This window comes from Diceros bicornis, chromosome 21 (assembly GCF_020826845.1).
Source record: "Diceros bicornis minor isolate mBicDic1 chromosome 21, mDicBic1.mat.cur, whole genome shotgun sequence".
NCBI lineage: Eukaryota > Metazoa > Chordata > Mammalia > Perissodactyla > Rhinocerotidae > Diceros > Diceros bicornis.
Genome location: NC_080760.1, coordinates 16,207,595 through 16,230,963, shown reverse-complemented (window position 1 = coordinate 16,230,963; position 23,369 = coordinate 16,207,595). Strand labels below are relative to the sequence as shown.

The window sequence follows — 23,369 nt, the reverse complement described above, 5'->3', positions numbered from 1 at the left end:
CATGTGTATTAGACCATATATATATTAGATCACAACTCCTGGATGATCCATTCTAGTATGTCTTTGTTTTCCTTTACTATTCCCTAAGTGTTTTAGTTTGGATAATTTTTATTAACCTATTTTCAAGTTCATTGATTCTTTCCTCAGCCTTGTCCAGTCTGCTGATGAGCCCAACAAAGAAATTCTTTATCTCTGATGTTGTTTTTTTTTATTTTAGCATTTTCATTAGACTCTGCTTTATAGTTTTCATCTCTCTGTTGAAATTCTCCTTCTGTTCATGTATGTAGTCCACCTTTCCCACTAGATCTTTAACATATTAATCATAATTACGTTAAAGTCCTTCTCTGATAGTTCCAACATCTGGGTTCTCTCTTAGTCTGATTCTCTTAATTTCTTAACTCTTGACAATGAGTTCATTTTTTCTTGCATTTTTTTGGTGTGTCTTGTAATTTTTTCTATTGAATACTGGACATTATGTGTAGAAGAATAGTAGCCATTGCTCCCAGAATGGATGAGGATCAATGTTTTTGCTCTATAGAACCCTATGAATATTATTTAGCCTCTTTGAGCATCAATCCTGTTATCAGCAAAATGTGAATAAGCCCCAACTTCATAGAAATATTGTGTGAAATATATAAAACATAAATGTAAAATAGTATCATTTATCTTGTGTTAGACCCTAGTACTCATCTGTAATAATGCAACTGGATTATACATACTTATATTTTTCCCCAAATGCTGACATTTTTCTCCGTTTAAAAAAACTATATCTCATTTAAAAATTTCTAGTAATGTAAAAATGTAAAAGTTAGAAAGCCAAATGCCTCTATATATTCAATGAAAACCACCCTACAATTGTGTATTCCTCTACTCCTTCAATAAACAACATAAAACAACAAAAAAATTGGTGTCACTGTATTTGATTTAATGTTATCCATACACACATAAAAATCAGAGGTGTTCCAAAGATTTATGCAGTGTTTACTTTCAAAATAGAAATAATATTTTTTACAGGTGGTATAAAGAAATGTCCCCACTGTGATCCCTACCATACGTTGATCCTATGTCGGGGTGGAGATCATTCCCTACCCTAGAAACAGAGAATTTGGAAAGTATCAAGAAAGATAACAGAAAGTATGGATTAGTGTTGTGCTTTGAAAATGGATCAGGCGAAAGTGTTAGGTGAAGAGGGGCTTCCTGAAGCTGCAGACTCAGGATTCCTGCCCAGAAATGACAAAAGTGCCTTCTTTCTTGTTCTTGTTAAGACCTGGGCAGCATTTCTTCCATGTCTGCAATGACGTAAGAGACAACGGCCCAAACAGCAGCAGCAACATTCATCTGCTTTGGATCCATGACAGTCATGGTGTCTCCATGGGAGTGATGGAAGAAGAAATATTTATATAGGTCATCAAGGAGACTGGCTCCTGGGGAGAAAACAGGAAGAATTCTTAGTGAAGTATTTTGACAGACATTGCTGAACAGCTGCTCAGAAACCATTGTCACTCCTTCCTGCTTGTTCTTGCCTGCTCTTACTGTACAGGCTAGAATGGCAAAGTAATTACTTTCCCAGCCTCTCTTGCAGCAAGAAAGGGCCATGTGACACCACTCTGACTACTAGGATACGAGGAGCAGGCTGTGGGAGAGTTCTAGGAAAGCCTTTTCTTTGCTGACAAGAGAGTCAGGAAAATGTCCTAGTGCTGCAGTAAAAGTAGATGAGAAGTTTAGAGCTGCATGGGGCAAAAAGCCCACACACTGAAAATGGCAGAGTGGAAAGACAGAAGGAGCCCGGATTTAGAAAATATTGCCAGCCCACTGAACAGGCTGTCTACTTCTGGACTTCCTGCCACATGAAGGAAAATAACCTTTCATTTGCTTAAGTAACTGATATAAATGTCCTCTTTATTTATAAAAAGACAGTATCTTTTTTGTATCTGCAAGAGTGCAAATTATGTACCTTCCTGGATACAAAAGAAAGTCAATACTCCTTTGCTCAAGTTTTTCTTCTCAAATCATTCATTTACTTCCCATGAAATTCCCCAGCCACCTCCAAGGGTGCCAGCAGGAGTCTGTACCCCACTTGAAAGCTTTCTTCTCATTCCAGAGTGAGGCTCTTCTCTAATTTCAGCCACAGATCAGAGCCTCAGGGAATCTTCACTGCCTCTTATTCATCCTTCAGAACCTACTGGACCCATTTTGTGGATTCCAGTTTGCAGTTCTTTAGGCTCTGGCCTTATTAACTTACTTATCATTTTATTGTGAAATATACCACACCCACTTAAGATTGTAGAGAACATAAATGTATGTTATAAGGAGTGACAATATAAAAAGTACACACAGGTCCATAATTCAATGCAAGAGAGATATTACCAGTACCTTCGAAGCCCATTTTATGAGCCCCATCTTGCAGACCCTTTCCTCCCTTCAGAGGTACCCACTATCCTGTTCTGCTTGTATGTTAATCACTCTTTGCTTTTCTTTATAGTTTTACCATATATATATATATATATATGATTTATTGTTTAATACTGCCTGCTTTTGAACCATATACTCCAGATATATTTCTGTGACTTGCTTTTTCCGTTCAATCATATGTAAGATTTATTTACCTTATTGTGTATTGCTGTAGTATTTTCATTTTTATCGCTGTACATTATCTTGTATTTATTTAACCATTTTTCTGATAATGGGCATTTAGGTTGTTTCCTGTTTTCTGTTATCAATATGCCACTCTCAGCATTCTCTAGGGTCTAAATGTAGGAGTGGAATTGCTAGGCTATAGAGTATGTGTGTGTTTAATTTTATCATGCAATTCCAAAATGTTTTCCTTTTCAATTTATACTTCAACTGTCAGTATATGAGTCTTTCTCTTGCTTCACATGCTCTCTAGCACTCAGTATTGTCAAGCTAATTTTTGCTAATTTTGTGGATGTGAAATATCTCATTATGGTTTGAATTTTTAAAACTATTAATGAGATTGAGCATGTTTTCATATATGTATTTTTTTTGTCATTTATGTTTTCTCTTTTGTGAAAGGCCTGTTCATGCCTTTTGCCCATTTTTCAATTAACTTGTTTGTCATTTTTACTGATTTGTAGGAGTTCTTTATATATTTTAGATACTAATCTTTTGTTGGTAGTAAGTTTGTAAATATCATTTCCCAGTTTGTAGCTCATCTTTTTTACTCTGTTATTGCATGTTTTGCTGAGTAGATGTTTTTACTTTTAATGTAGTTGAGATTATGAATCTTTTCCTTCATGATTTGCACTTTTTGTATCTTGTTTAAGAAATCCTTCCCAACCTCAATATCATAAAATTTTTTCTGAGGTACTAAAACTTTTAAAGTTTTGCTTTTCATTTTTAAGTTCTTCATCCATTTAGAACTGGAATTGATTTTTGTGTAGAGTAGGTTTCTATTTTTATTTTTCATTTGTCCTAGCAAAATTTATTGACTAGCACATCCTCTTTTCCCACTGATCTGCAGTACCAATTTTGCCATATATCAAGTTTCTGTATTTGTGTGGGTTTGCTTTAGGGCTTTTGAATTCTGTCTCATTAGTCTATTTGTCTATCCCTGTGGCGATATCACAGTATTTTAATTACTATTGCTTTCTAATCCTTGTTAACTGACAGGGAGAGTTACCTCAGCTTCTTCTCTTCCTTCTCCTTCAGAATTGTATTATTATTCTTGACTGCTTGTTCTTTCAGATAAAGTTTGGAATCATTTTTAAATTCCACAAAAAATATTTTTGGATTTTGATGGGAATTGCATTAATCTACACATCAATTTGGGGAAATCTAGCATCTTTATATTAGGATACTGTGTTCTTATTCATAAAAACGGTGTGTTAATATGTTGCTATTTATTTAAGTCTTCTATAATGTCTTTAAGATTTTGTAATACGGTTTTGCATACCTTTTGTTAGTTTTCTCCATGGCTTACACTATTTGTTGCTAACTGTAAATTATACACTTTTTAAAATTTGCATTTTCTTTTTGTGGTTTTCCATTTTTAGCATCAAGGATATATCCGATTCATAAAATGGCAAGCGCTCGTTTTTTTCTACATTCTGGAATAGTTTGTGTAAGATTAGAATGATTCATTTCCTGGTTATTTTGCAGAACTGTTTACAAAACCATCTAAGTCTGATGCTTTCTTTATGGTAAAAATTTTCACTAATTATTCAATTTCCTTCCCGGTTATTGGGCTATTCAGGTTTTGTATTTCTTCTTGAATTAACTTTGGAAATTACATTTTTCTAGGAGTTTGTGAGTTTTGCCCAAATATTCAAAATAATCATCATGAAGTGGTCAATAATATCCTGTTTTTATCTTTCTGTCTGCAGCATCTATAAGGATGCCCTCTTTTTCATTCCTGACATCGGTTATTGGTGTTTTCTCTCTTTTTTGTTCATCATTCTTGCCAGCAGTTTATCAGTTGTATTCGTCGTTTGAACAAAAAAAGAAGACAATTTTTTTTTTCTGATACTCTCCATTGTGTAGTAGTTTTTCTTCATTGATTTCTACTCTTATATCTGTTATTTCCCTCTTTCTTCTTTCTTTGGGTGTATTCGCTTTTCTTTTTCTAATTTCTTGAGTTGAATGCAGACTCTCTTGGTCTCTAGCATGAGCAGTAAGGCTACAGTCCTCACCCTAATCCTACTTTAGCTATCTATAGCCTGCCAGTTCTGATGAGGATTTTCATGATCATTCAGTTCTAAACATTTACTAATTCCTACTTCTATTTTTTCCTTTGACTCATGACTTAGAATGTGTTTTTTAATTTTCAAAAGTATGGGGTTCCATTAATTATTTTTCATTATTGATTTCTAATTTAACTGTTAGAGAATGTGGGCTGTATGATATAGATTCTTTGAATTTTGTCGAGCTTTTTCTCTACGGCCTCTTGTGTGATTCATTTTTATAAATGTTCCATGTGTTGAAAAGAATGTGCTTTTGGTGTACTGTGTATGTCCATTAGATCAAGCTTGTTAACTGTGTTCTTCAAATCTTATTCTCTATTTATTCATCAATTTTGAGAGAGATGTGTGAAAATGACCCTCTGTGATTTGGGATGTGCTTATTTTTCTTATAGTTCCAACAATTTCTTTTTTACATATTTCCAAGTTATACTATTAACAAATTTAGAATTATATCTTCCTGGTAAATTGAACATCTTTATCAATATGTAGTCATCCTCTTCATCTGTAGTAATGCTTTTTGTCTTGAAGTCTAGTTTTTCCTCATCTTCCATACAGCCACACTGCTTCCTTTTGCAGAGCATTAACTTAGTACGTCTTTTCCCATCATTTTAGTTGCAGTCTTCCTCTGTCCCTATGTTTTTAGGAGTTTCTCTTATGAACAGTTTAAAGTTGAACTTTTAAAATCTAGTCTAGGGGCCGGCCCCGTGGCTTAGCGGCTAAGTGCGCGCGCTCCGCTGCTGGCGGCCCGGGTTCGGATCCCGGGCGAGCACCGACACACCGCTTCTCCGGCCATGCCGAGGCCGCGTCCCACATACAGCAACCAGAATGGATGTGCAACTACGACATACAACTGTCTACCGGGGCTTTGGGGGAAAAATAAATAAATAAAATCTTTAAAATCTAGTCTAACAATCTCTGATTTTTACTTGGAGAGTATAACTCGCTTATGTAGATTGTGATTATTGTTAAATTGGATTCACTTTTACCAGCTTAGGTTTTGCTTTCTATTTGTTCATTTTGTTTATTAGGTTTGATTTTTTCCTTTCTTTCTTGCCTTCTTTTGTGTTGATTTTTTTTTCCTCTTCTCGTTCCTTTTTTTTAATCCCCACTCTACTAGTTTGTAAGTTACACACTTTATTTCAATTCTGTCAGTAAAAACTTTAGAAATCATAGGTCACATATTTATCTTAATGAATCTAAAGTTAATCAACACCTTATATGAGGACACTAGGGCCCCAAGTTTTGTCTCCTGTCCCACATGCACTCACTGCTCATCGAAGCCCATGCTCTAGGAAAACAGGCATTGACAGATACTCTCAGGAAAATGCCAGGCTCCAGCGTTTTCTTATCTCTATAGATTCTCACTTTATCATTTTTTTCACCCCTATTTTGCCTCTCACTAAGCCATGTATTATAGAAAGACAATTACTGTTTCATCCAACAATTATTTTTTAGGGGGAGGGATGTTTCTATGAACTTCTGGTCTACCACATTGCCAGAGCTCTCTTCTCCTGATCCTCTACTCCTTGCCTTGTGGATTGGACACTGTCATTGTTCCTGAGCCCTTTGTCGCCTCAGGATGCTGTCTAGATTTTCTCTACCCTAATCCAAGTTTTTAAAACTTTATGCCAGGGTTTTCTTCTACCTATCCCCCCAAACTCCTTGCTCTGGAGTAGAATTTGGATTTACCTCATTCATATTTCACACTGAGTTCAGCCACAGTGCTATTAAACACAACACAAGCCAGTGATGGAAAAAAGAATTATAAAATAAAGCTCCACTTTATTGACAATCAGCCTTGACAATTAATGGCTCCAATCCCTGTCAGCGAATATCCAAAACAGGGTCTATTAAGCTGACAATACCTATCAAACCCTTCACCCATATTGAGGAGGCTTCTTTCTCTTCAGTGATTTTTCTTTCTAAACTAGTAAAAGATGTTTTCTATTAGCCCAGTAGCTCAGAAAGGGTGGGATCTCACCATCACCCAGCCTGATAACGTATAACCTTGTGTGGGTGGGCTGGAGCTGAGGCCCATAAATGGTCAAAAGGTTCAATCCAATTCAATTGGACAAACATTTGGGTTTCTACGGTATTCTAGGCAGTGGGCTAAGGACTGAAGCAGACATAAAGGTTAAAAAGACACAGTCTCTGCTCTCAAAATTGTATTCTGTAGTAGAGGCAGAGAAAATGTGTCCATGAATAATAATAACACAGTCAGAATGTACTGAGTGCTATACGAACAGGACCAAGAAATGGTTGATAGTTCATGTAGTTGAATGACCTTCTCTGACTCCTAGACTAGGTCCCTTGCTGTGTGCTCTCCATACTTCTCTTATCATAATCTTCGCTATCCTCTGTTATAATTGCTTATTTCACATCTGTTTTCCCCACTATATTGTAAGCTCCCTGAAGGCAAAGCCTCTGTTTTGTTCCCCACTCTGTCGCCAATACCTATAACATGGCACCAAATAGAAGATGAATGTATATTTGTTGAGTGAATGAATAAAATCAGCAAATTTTATGAGTGAACTGGGCCTTGAGTGTTGCTGTACCAGTCAAAGTCCTTGTAGGAAACAGGTGGAACACTCCATAAAGGTAACTTGGAGAATTTAATGAAAGGCTTGTTTAGAAAGAGTGGTCACGGATAAATAAAACCAACAAGGAATGCTGAAACACTGCAGGGCTAGCAACAAGGAGAGCTATTACCACCTCTAGGCCTAAAAGGGCAAAGAGACAGTAGCTATAGCTGTAGTTATAGCTACAGGAGAGGGCCATCAGAGGAGCTGTAGTTGTTTGAAGAAGCCAGGGAATCAGTCCCCTGCTGGTGCCTCCCATATCCTATGGGGCTTCCCCTTGGCTAAACCCAATCATAAACCAGAGGGCAAGGGTGACTTGTCAAGGCAGTCCATAACAGTTAGCCTCCAGGGGCACAGTATAGGGTGGAGAAAGGTGAGGAATGATATGGAGTAGTAAAAAAGAATATCTAGCAAAAGTATTTAGGATGTCAACAGACAGAGATGGGGCACAGACATTCCAGGTGAATAGAGCATGTGAGCATTCCAGTTTGGGTGATGTCAGGGGTAACTTGGGTTAATTATTGGCAGATCAAGTTGGCAACCAACTATGGAAGGTCCTAAATGTAAGGCTGAAAACAGACTGAATGTAGTTCATAAATGGGGAGCCAGTGGGGCCAATGGGCAGGAAGATGGGGAGACTGGAGCTACACCTCAGGGAAATGCTCCAGAAAAATGTAGAGGTGGAGTTGTGCATATGATCATGGAGGTGAGGAGACAGCTTGGGAAGAGGTATAGTCTGGGGGACAGGTGGCAAAGACCAGGGCCAGAGGATGACATTCCAGCCTCTGAAATTCTCTGGAAAACATGTGGATGAAGACAACCAAACTTCCCAGTGGAAAGGCCAGAGGTCCATTTTAAAATTAGAAGACTCTTTATGCCATGAGCTCACAGCACACTCAGGAGAGACAAATCTGTGTGTTTGCTTTGGTAGTAGCTAGAAGCATTTAAACAGAAACCATGACATTTTAGAAATAGTCGGAGTTGGTGGGGAGCATATGCTCTTCGGATCCCAGAGAGTATCAAGTGGATCTAATTCATGTACAAGTTAAGGACAAAGTCAAGGAGTTCAAAGAATGGAAGTCATTGAGGGTGGATGGAAGATGAATCAGAATTGTGGATGTCAAGAAAGACGCAAGGACATTTAATTCCAGCAGACAAAGTGTGGCTTTCTTGAAGCTGTTTTCCTCCCATACAGACCTTCTTAAAGACACTGCATGGTGGCCGACAAAAAAGGCTCCAAAATCCATACTGAAAAAATAGAGGCAAGAAATATTTGTGCATGCCCTCTTCAGGCCTCTGACATTCCTTTTCTGTCTCAGACTGAAAGAACTTGACTGCCAGATGGGTGGGAATTTGGCTGTCTCCCTTTAGAACTAGTGACTTAAGGAAGGCATTTCCTCAGAGATCATCTAAGTTCCCATGAACATTTTACAAAACTAAAACAACTCCAGAAAGTCCAGTTTCACCAATGAGAATGCTCATAACTACAGGAGATACGAGGGTGTGCTTGTTGGTTGCCTTGCAGCTTTGTCTCTGCAACTCCAAGGAGACATTTTATCAGTGATAGCTACTGATCTAAAAGACCAGCACTGAGGGAGAGCCTGCATTTCAATTTCTGAGAGCACCTGACATCACAGGGTGGGGGGAGTTTTAACTATCCCTAGGGATAAATTGTACAGTATCTTTTGGCAGGTGTATGAGCTCTGAACAGGGAATCATCAAATGACTTTTAGAAATAGAAAGCTAGTAGGAAGGAGCCTGCTCTGAAGGCCGAAATTCACCTCCTGGAAACAAACTACAGCATTATTAGGGCAGTTCACCATTAGGAAATGATTTCTAAGGGAGGTTTAGAATTTAAAGATGTGAAGACATAGCCTTGAGCATGTCAGTCAAGGGGAAGTTGGACCTAGGCAGGGAGATATAGATGAGAGAACAAAGGGGTTAGAGTCAGATGGGCCTGGTCTAAATTCAAACTCTTCTGCTTAATGACTGGCTGCCTTTGGGTGAATCATGGAAGGTCATTCAGCCTTAGTTTCCTTATTCATGAAATAGGGCTAATGATACCCACCTTTCAAGATGCTGGTGAGGATTAGTAGGCACTCAATTAATACTTTATTACAGATGTTATATATCCACAAGGATGACCCAACATATCCAAAGCAGCATGATCAATTAAATACAACTTGAAGGACTTAAGGGGCCAGCCCAGTGCCATAGTGGTTAAGTTTCCATGCTCTGCTTTGGCGGCCCTGGGTTTGCGGGTTTGGATCCTGGGTGCAGACCTACACACTACTCATCAAGCCATGCTGTGGTGGCGTCCCATATACAAAATAGAGGAAGACTGGCACAGATGTTAGCTCAGAGCCAATCTTCCTTACACACACACACAAAATTCTAACTTAACAAATCAAAGTTCTGATATTTGTTCTTAAAGATGGATAGTTGGACTGTGAGGTCTATTCTATATGATCCTGCCTTGACCCTGGTTTGGATTATTTTTCCTTCTCCTCCCTCCCTTCCCCCTTCTATCCTCTCTGAATCTTTTTTGTAAACATTCATCTCAGAAAATATTTTCTAGCTGTGTAGTCAACTGGGTGAAGATGGTCCAATGAATATTGTAAGAAATACCCGACCTGCCCCATACTGTTCACAGCAGATTCCAATCTTCACAGACAGATCCCAGTAATGACTGTGATCTGTGCAGGATATTGGAACAAGATTGAATACCTGCTAATTCCTGGAGAAATGGGTAGGTAAATACACAAACATTCTCATAGCCCCGTTATTGTAGGTTGACTCTCATTTATATGTAATCAGTGGGTTTTCATGTACACAAATTAAGCAATTCGTGTTATGAGAAGTTTTTGAAAGGCATTTGAAAGCTTGGAAAGTTTAAATTCAAGTCTGTTATTTCAGTGCATACATTGGCTGCTGCAATGTTGCATGAAGGATGTGCTCACAGGCAAGCAGCTGTGAAAAATCTTTTTCTCCCTTATAAACAGATCTTGAACAGTCTGGGGTATGCAATTTAATTGCAATGGAATGTATTACAGACGTTCCCCTGATCATTATAATTACGGGGTTAGAGAAGAACGTTATGGTCTTAATTTATTCCCTGCAAGAAAACTTAGTCTCATTAGAATCTATAAAATCTAAAAGTACATTTAAAATTTAATTAAAATTATTATTTCTTTAGCAACATTATCAAATGAAAAAACATTATTGTCAAAACAATTAGAAAATCAATTCATAGAATTTGCAGATATTTAATCTCTCTTTTCAAAAAGGGCAGTTTTATCCCTACTGTATTAAATCTCATTGAAAATTAAAGTGAGAAGCAGCTAATTAGTAGCTTCCTAACCCATAGCTCTCCAGATGAGAAAGCAACCTGTAAGAGGGAAGGGAAAAAACAGCAAAACAAAGGACAAGATGGGACAGGAAAGGGAAAAACATACCTGATCAAACCTTCATGAAAAGTATTATAATTTCAGTTTCTAAACGCTCAATCCACCCAAGAATCACACACCCAATCAACAGATCCAAGCTTGTGCTAAAAAGTTTCAGGTGTGCCGCTAAGCCCCTGCACTTCCCTCTCTTTGGAAAACTTGGATTGGTTGCTGGGATAACTTTGACCACACAGCTTAGGTCAACACCAACATACGTGGAGGGCCTCCAGTTCACATGTACCTAAACTCTGGGATAATGATTCATCTTTCCATAAAGTTGAAGAACCATACGGCAGTGGTAAGACTAAGTAATCACTATTACATGAAGATGGTACTACACTCTCCAAATGTGGGAATAACAAGAATAATACTCTTTGTTGAGTGCTTCCTTGTGTGCCTAGGGCTTTTTGGAGATTATTTCACTTAATTCTCCCAGTGACCTCATGAGGTAGTGATCATCTTGTGTCACGAATGGATGGAAAATAGATTTAAGCAACTTGTCTAAAGTCGTATCGTAGTAAGTGGTAGAGAGAGGATTCAAACTCAGGTGTCTCTGATCTAAAATCCATGCTCCTACCCAGTTTTCTGTACCTTCTCTCACTGCCCTATCGCAGGACACCTGTAACTGCTTTTTCCCCAGTGGGAAACTATCTGCATGATTCACTCCATTCGCTGCTCTGGTCCCCAATCCCTATTTCTACCTCATGACAAGGAGATGGAAATTCAAGTTGGAGGTATCTTGGGCCATGAAACAGAGTGAAGACTTGAATTATGTGCATACAATGGGCTCAGGCAGTCTGGGATTATCTATCAGAAGATGAACAGCAGAGCCCCACCTGACACCAAGTCCCCTGCTCTGGCTGGTCACACTCTGCAGGGCCTGCCAATCCTCCTGGGAGTTCCCAACCGTTCTATCTAAAACCCATGCCTCCTCTCTCATCACTCATTATCCCCTTTACCCTGCTTTTTTTTTTTTCTTTTTCATAGTATTTTCTACCACCTAAAACTATATTACTCTTGTACTGGTTTTATTTTTGCTGCCTGTCTTTCCCACTAGAATGTAAGCTCCACAAGAGCGGGACTTGGTCTCTTCACCCCAATTCCTGGTGCCTGGCATGTAGCAGATGCTTAATAAGTATTTGTTGAATCACTGAATGGATATATGAAAGAATTATTAAATATCTAATGGGACAAATGCAGAGATGAATATTGGCTTCATCCTCCCTCTCTACAGCAACTTTTGGTAAACGAATCCTACTTTCTGGGGTATCTACTTTCAGCTCCTGCCTTGGGGAATGACAAGTAGGTTCTTATTACCAAAAACATGGGATATATAAGCTGAGATCCAAATGTTCTATCACATACTATGCAATATGTTCCTATACCTTTCACCACTGTTATGGAAATTATCCACAAAGGCAAAAAGGTGGGCAGCACACCCTTTCAATGTCATTTAGGGGCAAAGTCCACCCAAAGATTAGCTAGGAGAACATACTTAGTTTGACTCATTGCTTAGTATTGATTAAAGGTCCCAGACTTAGTGAAGTTACATGTTAACTCATAGATTTTTGTCTAGCAGAGATGAAAATTTCTGTCCCACTGAACAGATAATTCCGAGGTTAGTTTATTGGCCTCTAAGACATTAACCAGTTTTAATCTAACCTAGCAAGCTTATCCTACTATTTCTTTATTAAAGTGCATAAACTTGGTTTCTCAAATGCTCTGTAAATTGGTGTTAATGTCTTACTGATTTCCTCATTAATTAATTGAATAAAATCTTTGATATGTTCATTTCATATTTGCATGACAATCATGAGTTTTACCTTTCAGAAAATCATAACTTAATACCACTCACCTACAAACCTTAAAAGAACAATCACATTCATGTTTCTTCTCAAAAGTTAAGTGACTTATAAAGTCACCATTGATGATTTTATCCATGATTACCCTAATAAGCAAGAGCACTGAGCAAACTGGTCGCTAACATAGGGCTGGCCTTCTGCCTTCTCCCTGTATGGAGTAGATGGTCTCCAGGTATGAGGAGGATTGGAGGGAGAATAAATATAAATTTTATACACACAGAGAGATACACAAATATAAATGTGTGTGTACATGTCTGTATGTATACATATAGAAAAATAAATATATATGTCTGTGTCTGTTTGTGTATAATATTGGGCTTGTCCTCAACACCTACCCACCCCTTAATATCCTTGTTTCTCTGTGGACCTGCCTCACACCTTCCACATGAGAGTCATGATTTTCCCTTTAGAAAATTATAATTTAGTACCATCCACCTACAAACTTTAAAAGATCATGTTCATATGTGATAGGGTCCTTGTCTTTGAGTTTATGATTTTATGTGTGTGCGTGTGTATTCATAGCTTCATATATAGCTATAAAGAAACACCGATACCACTTTCTCCTTCTCCCTGGCTTTGTAATATGAACTGATATTGACACTTCTTCTGAGAGGGGTAATTTTGAATCTTATTCATGTTTATATATCAGTCCCAATGTATTATTCTCCCTTTGTCCATACAGAACTTATTGCCCACTCTTTCTTCATGGCCTGATGTCAATAAAGTTCCCACCTATCTGAGCCAGTGCGACTCCTTGTAAATGCCTTTCTGCAGTTCTCTCCACACCTGGGGAAAGATGATCACTAAGAAAACATCAGTAAAAATTGTTTCTGGCAGAGTATGTCATGAGAATATTCAATGCATGTGGGTCTCTGACTTGAAGACTCTAAAGATTGTTTCCAGTGTGGAGTTTATAATGAAAGCCTTAGAATCATCATGGTTTTTCTATAATTGTGTTCAAATCGACAGATTTTGATTTCTGGCTACAGACACAAAAAGGTTACAAAGGCCCTGTGCAGTAGAAGGCAGGTCTTAAGATACAAACCTTTGTTTCTGCTTGTCACCTCCTATTCTGTTGGCAAGCAGAGACAAAGGAATGAGACAAATTGGAAGCCTTACATGGACATGCTATCCTAGACCTACTTCCCATACTGAATGTTGATAATCCTGCAAGGCTGGTGGGCAGGAGTATTGCAGGAATGCCTGGGTGACATGGTAGAGCTAGAGTCCCAATTTTGTCACCCACTGTTAAAGGATTATGGTATTTGAGGCCAATTGGTTGATAGGAATATGTCCATTCATGAGAGAGGTCACATGTGAAACTCTCAATGTCTGGCCAGTGATTCTCAGTTCCTCGTGGCCAGGCTAATGGATTTATAAAATCCAAGGTTTATTATTAAGCACTTAAGCACATAGTTTATAGGGAAAAGGAGATCATGGCTTTCGTAAAAGGAAGCCTTGGCTTATTTTTACAATCTTTAAAAAGATAAAAAAAAAAAAGTTGTAAGCAAGGAGAAGGGAGGTATTTTACCTATTCAAACAACCTTTGATTAAATGATACTGACAATCAAAAACGCTGGGCTGCTGTGAGATTGAAGGGAATGTTCTGCTGAGGATCGGGAACTAACTGGCTATGGGACAAGGAACAGAAGCAACAGGTATTTCTCTACACCACCTGGGGATTGACATCATTATTTGGATTTGGAATCAGTCTTGAAAACCTGCAAAGGCTCTTCCATCCACTTACCCTGTGGATCACCATTATCTCCCCAACACATAGGACAGCCTAATATTGTCCCTTTTAAGGGATCTAGTATAAATTCACAGCTGATTAAGCCACACTGGGTTACAAAGAGAAATGAGACTATTTTGAGAGGGTGCACCCAATAATTTCAGGTCATCTTAAGGTGGGCAGCCAAGTCCTCCACAAAATGCCTCTGGGGGCCATTACCAGAAGTAGAATTATGGGCTGGATGGACCAAGAGTCTGCACCAAGATGGGCTTTTTTCATTTCTGGATACCATACTGTCAAGGTTACAGGAAGCTGTATCATGGAAAATAGGAAATAAACATATAGAAGAAAGTTTTACTACTAAAAAAATTACACTGAAAAGACGCTGCATTAAAAATATAATAAAATTTTGGGCTGGCCCCGTGGCTTAGCGGTTAAGTGCATAGGCTCTGCTACTGGTGGCCCGGGTTCGGATCCCGGGCGCGGAACCAGTGTGCTGCTTGTCCGGCCATGCTGAGGCCGCGTCCCAAATACAGCAACTAGAAGGATGTGCAACTATGACATACGACTATCTACTGGGGCTTTGGGTAGAAAAAGGGAAAAAAATATATATATATAATAAAATTTAAGTGCTAATGAATAACATGCATCATGTCCAGAAACCAGGGGTATAGTGTCATGTGAATTAATTTAGAGGCACCTCAGGCCAATGAAGAAAATTGATATGGGAGTGAGGGCCTCTGGATTCCTTTCTTTTTTTTTTTTTTTTTGTGAGGAGGTCAGCCCTGTGCTGACATCTGCCAATCCTCTTTTTTTTTGCTGAGAAAGACTGGCCCTGGGCTAACATCCGTGCCCATCTTCCTCCACTTTATATGGGACGCCTCCACAGCGTGGCTTGCCAAGCAGTGCGTTGGTGTGCGCCGGGATCCGAACCAGCGAACCTGGGGCCGCTGCAGTGGAGCGCGTGCACTTAACCGGTTGTGCCACCGGGCCGGCCCCTAGATTCTTTTCTATTGTCCACATTTGTTTATATGTCAGACAGCATGGATTTATCCAAAAGCAGTGCATCCATGCTTTTGTGTAAGGCAGTTGGTTACGAAAAGATGACAAACTAGTTGGCTAATGCTGTAAAATATCAGTGAAGTTTCCTCCACCTCAGCTTTGGAAGAAAGAACCACAAGGAGGACAGAAACATGGTGAATAATCCTTGCCTCAAATCCTAATCCTTGAAGATGAAGCAGATTTAGCCATTGACAATGGTGAAAAATTTGGTGATGTTGGCTCTGTTATTCTAATATGCTTTCATTTTATTTACGCAAATAGCCTTTTTCTTTCTTGGTCACCTGGCAGGTTCCCATTTGTCAGCTAAATTCCGGCCCTTTGATTGACTATCTGCAAAAGGGATGCAATTTTTTTTTTTACACAAAACCTTCTAAAATATAACCTTCTAAAAATCACTATGCAGTGAGGGAAAAAATGAGCTAAACATGGAAAGCTTTGTGAATTCCAAAACAAAGGAAACAAATGTATTAAGAAGGAGCCTGGGAAATGAATATGCTTTTAATGCACACACATTTCACTTAAAGTAAAACATCGGTTCAAGGAATATCCATTAAATGCCAACCCTCATGAAAAGATCTGGGCCCATGGCAATCCATTTATAGGGAATCTACAGGGCTGAGATGCAAATTTAACATTTAAATGTAGCTCAGTTCCCAGTGCCATTATGGTTGACCCTCATTAATGTAATTTTTAGGACAATCTTGGTAATGAAGAAACAGTGATTATTCTCAGTAGCCACCCAAAATATAATTACAGTACATTTGATTAAATGCTTCTGTGGTGAGATAAACTGCAATTTACACATTTCTGTCTGTTCTTTAAAAAAAAAGGCTGATTATGATAAAGGAAGCTAATGCTACTTTGTGGGATAACATGTCATTAGCTGTTCCATCATTAACACTCAAACTCCAGAATTATGGGGTAAGGTAAATGATGCTTGAGATTCGCTGCTACAGACCCTGAAATAGTTTTCAGCACAGAGTTTATAAATAACACCAACAGTCCTGCTGTTTCACCTCTTGAGTCATTTTTCTTAAAGCCTTTAGAATCCTTGACAAAAGGTGGAAAGTATGTTGTCCTTTACTCACTAATTAAACTGGTAAGAAGACCTCATTATGAAGGACATGGAACATGAAGCATGAATTATTTCTTGTTCAATTTCATACAACTGAGCAATAATCTTCCAATAGCTGCGAACAGGTTAAATGACTACTCAGGAAGATCCAAGTTACGTTTACAATGCATTAACCTTGCACTCATTGCTGCATAGCAAGGCAGCCACCAGGGATTCTGTCAAACATGACTTGTATACAAGGCTTTTAGAAAGGAGATCATATTCATTCATTTGATATCTATTAAGCTCCTACCAAGTGCCAAGCACCTTCCTAGGCCCTGGGCAAATAATAGTGGGTATAACTTACAGGTGTCTGCTCTCCTGAATTTTCATGCAACTTTCAGTCTAGTGGAGTACATCTCTGTAGAAATGAGGTTGACTGGAATATAGACGATCACATCCAAAATTGCTTGGGACTCCACAGACAAAGCTTAAAAAGGAAAAAGCCTCAATCTTCCCAAGTCTCTGATTTTAATGCAGTAAAGATTGTTTATGAGCATGTTAGAGGATGGCACAGGCTGTTTCACTGTGGGCATGTACCGAGACTGGGAAATAGCACCCCTACTTATTGTCTGTGGAGTACAGGGTATGTACAATGATGTATCATTTAATGATGAAAAGATAACAAAATCATAACCATAATCATAGCCAGGATTTACTAAGTACTTTCTATGTGCCATGGCCTTAAGTAAACATTTGACATCCTTTATCTTATCAAATCCTCACAATGATTTTATAATTGTAATTATCCTCATTTCACAGGTGAGTAAACTTAGGCTTAAAGGTTATAATGATGATTAAAAGCAAAGGAGTCTAGTGAGAGGATCAGTAGACCTTTATATGTGTGCTGAATTCATCCCACAGGAGTGGGGAGTCTTGGCCTCATAGAGTGGAGTGAAAGGGCAAGTCTATGAATCTGCCATCATGCTCACACCACCATTTATCTTTTCTTTCCAGGGAACTTCTCACATGAACCTGTGTTTTTTGAAATTCCTTCTATTAGATTTCATGATAGAATGTATGACTGCATTTCCAAAATTACATCCTTTCCTTGCTTCTAATTCAACCTCACATGCTTGGTAACAGATATCTAATCTGACTCTGCTGGTTTAGGGTGAACCCCACTCTGCCTGTCGTCAGTGGATTGTCAGGATGGCTACTGTCCCTTTTAACTTGTAGGATTACTTCTCTCTGTGGAGGAACACTTCATCCCCTTGGAACTTTCTTTTCACATAAATCAGAGCTGGGAGAGAACATCTCTAGTCCAACCATCATCTAATGTTTGAATCACTTCATAACATTCTTAATATATGATTGTTCAGTTTTCTCTTTTTTTTTTAGAAATATTTTATTGTATGTCATAGTTGCACATCCTGCTAGTTGCTGTATGTGGGACGCGGCCTCAGCATGGCCAGAGAAGCGGTGTGTCAGTGCGTGCCTGGGATCCGAACCCGGGCCGCCAGTAGCGGAGCGCGCGCACTTAACCGCTAAGCCACCGGGACGGCCCTCAGTTTTCTCTTGAACACCTCTATTGACAGGAAACTCAGGACTTTCCAAAGTAGCCCAACCCAATTGCTCTCCAGTAATGCATTCATTCAACATTAACTACATTCATAAAATGAGCTGAGGGGAAAGTTTTAAGCACTGTGATAGTTGCACTAAGCCCCTGCCCTTGAGGAGGCCCAACTAGGGGAGCTAAGATGAGCTCTCCACCAAGAGCTAGAACACGAAGTCCAAAATTCTGTAAGAGCTCAGGAGACAGAAATGTCAATTCCAATTGTGACACCCAACCAGGCCAAGAGAATCCATGCTAATCTCTCAAATCTCGGATTAACTAAAGAAATTCATGGTACCGCACAACCTTGGGAAAGAGCTAGATAATAGCGAGTACTCACATTGCTTATGCAACAAAATGATTAGTTTCTTTTTATACATAATTTACATACTATAAAATGTACACATTTTAAGTGTACATTCGTCAAGTTTTGACAAGTTGTAACTATCACAGCAATCAAGATGTAGAACATTTCCATCACTCCTAGAAGTTCCCCTGTACCCCCCTTTCAGTCCATTCCTTCCTATCCTCAGGCAACCACTGATTTTCTTCCTGTCACTACAGATTAGATTTGCCTTTCCTAGAATTATACATGAATGGAATTATAGAGTATGTAATCTTTTGTGTTTGGCTTCTTTTATATAGCATAATAATTTTAATTTTGGAATTCATCCCCATCGTTGCATAGTTTGTTCTTTTTTTTTGGCCATTTTAGTGAGTACGTAACAATGTCTCAGTTTTAATTTGCATTCCTATGACGACTAATAATGCACCTTTTCATGTAATTATTGGGCATTCATGTATCTTCTTTGTGAATGTAGTGTTTGTAAAAATATTTTGCCCACTTTTATTGAGCTGTTTGTCTCTTTTTGAGATGTAATAGTTACAAGTCCTTTGTCAGATATATGTTTTATGAGTATTTTCTCATCTGTGGCTTACTTTTCATTTACTCAATGATGTCTGTCTTCCAAAGAGCAGAAGCTTTTAATTTTGATGAAGTCCAACTTATAAATATTTTCTTTATGGTTAATGCTTTTTGTAATCTAAGAAAACTTTGCCTAACCTAGGTCAAAAAATTTTCTCCTATATTTTCTTCTAGAATTATTGTAGTTTTAGATTTTAAATTTAGTTTTATGATCCATTTTGAGTTAATTTTTGTGTATGGTGTGAGGTAAGGGTTAAGATTAATTTTTTTCCCATAAGAATATCTTTTTGTTTCATTACTATTTGTCTTAAAGACTATCCTTTCCTCATTAAATAATCTTGCACTTCTGTAAAAATTACATGACCATATATGTATGGATTTATTTTTGGATTCTCTACTCTGTTCTATCAATCTATTTGCCTACTCGTATGCCAATATACCACACTGATTTAATTAGTGCAGATAGGACATTTTAAAATCAGACAAAGTGAGTCTTCTAACTTTTTTCTTCTTTTTCAAAATTGTTCTGAAGATTCTAGGCCCACAGCATTTCCACATAGATTTTAGAATCAGCTTATTATTTTGTACAATAAAGTTTACTGAACTTTTTTATTGCAATTGCATAGACAGTATGTATCCATTTGGGAGAGACACCGTGTATCCATTTGGGAGAGAATTTTAGCATATGTGCTGCCGAAACGAGCACTTTTGGGGGACAATTAATATCTTAATATTGAGTCTTTTATTCATGAACACAGTATATTTCTCCATTTATTTAGTTCTCCTTTAAAGTCTCTCTGAAATATTTTGTAATTTTCAGCATATAAATCTTACATGTATTTTGTTAAATTTATTCCTGAGTGTTTCATGTTTTTGATGCCGTTTTAAAAAATTTTATTTTCTAGTTGTGGTTAGTATACAGAAATACAATTGGTTTTTGTATATCGTGACCTTACTAAATTTACTTATTAGTTCTAGCAGCATATTTTTGTAGTCTTCTTAGGATTTTCTGTGTATACAAATCATGGTCTTTATTTATAACAATAATTTTACTTCTTCCTTTTTAATCTATAACCTTTTATTTCTTTTCCTTGGTTAATTGTACTAGGTAGGACCTGCAGTATGATGTTGAACAGAAGTAGTGAGAATGGGAATCCTTGCCTTCTTCCCCATCTTAGGAGAAAAGCATTCAGTCTTTCATAATTAAGTGTTATGTTGGCCATAGGTTTTTCACAGCTCCCTTTTATCAAGTTGAGGAAGCTTCTTACTATTCTTAATTTGCCAAGAGCTTTTTATTTTTTTTAATCATGAATGGGTGTTGAATTTTGTTCAATGCTTTTTGTGCATCTCCTGAGATTATCATATTTTTTATCCTTTATTCTCTTAATGTGGTAAATGGTATTAATCGATTTTTAAATATTAAACCAACCTTCAATTATTAAGATAAAGACCACTTAGACATAGAGTATTGTCCTTTTTACATATTGCTGAATTGCATTTGCTAATGTTGTGTTAAGGATTTTGTTACGTTCATGAAGGATATTGATCTGTAGTTTTCTTATGATACCTTTAACCAGTTTTGGTTTCAGTGTAATACTGGCCTTGGAAAATGAGGTGGGAGTACTTATTTCCTCTTGTGTTTTCTTTTTTTTTTTTTGTGAGGGAGATCAGCCCTGAGCTAACATCCGTGCTAATCCTCCTCTGTTTTTTGTTATTTTGTTTTTTTTTTGCTGAGGAAGACCGGCTCTGAGCTAACATCTATTGCCAATCCTCCTCCTTTTTTCCCCAAAGGCCCCTGGTAGATAGTTGTACGTCATAGTTGCACGTCCTTCTAGTTGCTGTATGTGGGACACGGCCTCAGCATGGCCGGAGAAGCAGTGCGTCGGTGCGCGCCCGGGATCTGAACCCGGGCCACCAGGCGCACTTAACCACTAAGCCACCGGGCCGGCCCTCCTCTTGTGTTTTCTTAAAGTTTGTGTAATATTGATATTATTTATCCCTTAAATGTTTGATAGAATTAACTAGGGAACCACAAGGGTTTGAGGTTTTCTTTGAGTAAAGGTTTTAACTTATGAATTCATTTCATTTAATTTATAGGGCTAATTAGGTCTTTTATTTCTTCTTGAATCAATGTTGGTAATTTGTATCTTTTAAGGAATTTGTCCATGTCAACTAAGTCGTCAAATTTATTGGCATATGTTTGTTTATATAATAGTCCCTTATTAACCTTTCAATGGCATGATCTGTAGTGATGTGCCCTATTTCACTCCCAATATTAGCGGTTTGCATCATCTCTCTTTTTTCTTGATCTGCTAGTTTATCAATTTTATAGATTTTTTTAATAAACCAGCTTTAAAATTCATTCGTTTTCTCTATTGTTTGTTGTTTTCTATTTCATTGATTTCTACTCTTTCTTATTTTCTTCTTTCCCCTTCTCTGGGTTAATTTATTCTTTTTTTTAGCTTCTTAATGTGGAAGCTAGATCACTGATTTTAGAACTTTCCTATTTTCTAATATAAGCATTTGAAACTATAAATTTTCATCTAGGCACTACTTTAGCTTCATTCCACACATTTTCATATGTTGTATTTTTATTATCAAGAAGATTCAAAATAATTTCTAATTTGTTCTTGTGATTTCTTCTTTGATCCATGTGTGTGGTTAAATTTTCATATATTGGTCATATTCTAGATAGCTTATTGTTTTTGACTTCTTATTTAATTCCATAGTGGTCAGCAAACTTAATTCATATGATTTCAATCCTTTTAAATTCATTGAGACTGCGTTTATGACCTAGCATATGCTCTATCACGGTGAATTCTCCATGTGCACTTAAAAAAAAGAATGTGCATTCTGCTATTGGTGAACGCATCCATAATATGAATTTGATCAAGTTGGTTGATAGTGTTGTTTGAGTCTTCCATATCCATACTGACTTCCTGTCTACTTGTTCTAACAATTATGAAAAATAGTGTTGAAATCTCCAACCACACTATGGATTTGTCTATTCTCTCAATTCTGTCAGTTTTTTCTTCATGTATTTTTGAAGCTCTCTGAGTGCATTCACATTTAAGATTTCTATGTTTTATTGATGAATAGACTATTTTATCATTATAAAATGTCTCTTCTTAACAATATTCTTTATTTTTGATGTTTACTTTTACAGATATTACAGTTATTGTAGTATTCACATGTTCAGAATTTGCTATATATCTTTTATCTATCCATTTACTTCTAATCTACTTGTGTCTTTATATTTAAAATTTATTTTTGGGGCCAGCCCGGTGGCGCAAGCGGTTAAGTGCTTGCACTCCACTGCGGCGGCCCGGGGTTCGCCAGGTCTGATCCCAGGTGCACACCGACGCACCACTTAGCAAGCCATGCTGTGGCGACGTCCCATATAAAGTAGAGGAAAATGGGCACAGATGTTAACCCAGGGCCAGTCTTCCTCAGCAAAAAGAGGAGGATCGGCAGATGTTAGCTCAGGGCCGATCTTCCTCACAAAAAATAAATAAATAAATAAAATAAAATTTGTTTTTTGCAAACATTATATAATTGAGTCTTGCTTTTTTATTTGGTTTGACAATCCCTGCCTTTTAATTGTACAATTTAGTCCACTTATGCTTAATGTAAGTATTTATATGCTTGAGTTTCAGTCTACCATCTTGCTATTTGCTTTGTATTTGTTTCATTTATTCTTTGTTCTTCTGTTCCTCCTTTCTCCCCTTCCTCTTAAATAATTGAGTTTTTAAAAATTCCATTTTATCTCCTCTATAGCTTATTAGTTATACTTTTTTATTTTTTAGTGGTTGCTCTAGCATTTACAATATGCATTTTAACTTATCATAGTCTTCATTCAGATATTACTTACTTCATACATTCAAGAATCTTACAATGCTTACATTTCTTCTCCTGTTCTTTGTGCTATTGTTATTACACATTTTACTTCCTCATATTTATAAACCTCAAAACATATCATTATTTTTGTTTTAAACAATTACCTTTTAAAGATACTTTATAAACAACAAAAATGCCTTTTATATTTACTCATATATTAATCAATTTACACACTCTTCTCTTTTGTGCAGATCTGAATTTCTATCTGACTTTAATGAAGTCTTTTTATTTCGGCTTGATAAACTTGCTTTAACGCTTTTTGTAGTACAGGTCTTCTGGAAAAGAATTTGCTCACCAAACTTTGTCTAAAAATTTCTTAATTTCATACTCATTTTTGAAGGATATTTTTGCTAAATATAGAATCCTAGGTTGGCAGGTTTTTGTTTGAGTACTTTAAAGATGTCATCCATTGTCTTCGCTAAGAAATTAAATTTACCAAAAATATCAGTGCTTATTCTTACCTTTTTCTCCTTTATGTAATGTGTTTCTTCTCTCAG

The 23,369-nt window shown here is 37.3% G+C and overlaps 1 protein-coding gene across 1 annotated transcript in view; it reads right to left on the bottom strand.

Moving 5' to 3' along the window:
• Window positions 1–904: 904 nt before the first annotated feature.
• The window catches only part of CPQ (carboxypeptidase Q), a 465,359-nt gene continuing 442,894 nt past the window's right edge, over window positions 905–23,369 (bottom strand). The window contains exon 8 of the mRNA XM_058564673.1: window positions 905–1,424. Within this exon, the coding sequence (XP_058420656.1) occupies window positions 1,261–1,424 (164 nt within the window). The 3' untranslated portion in view covers window positions 905–1,260. The remainder of the gene's footprint in view (window positions 1,425–23,369) is intronic.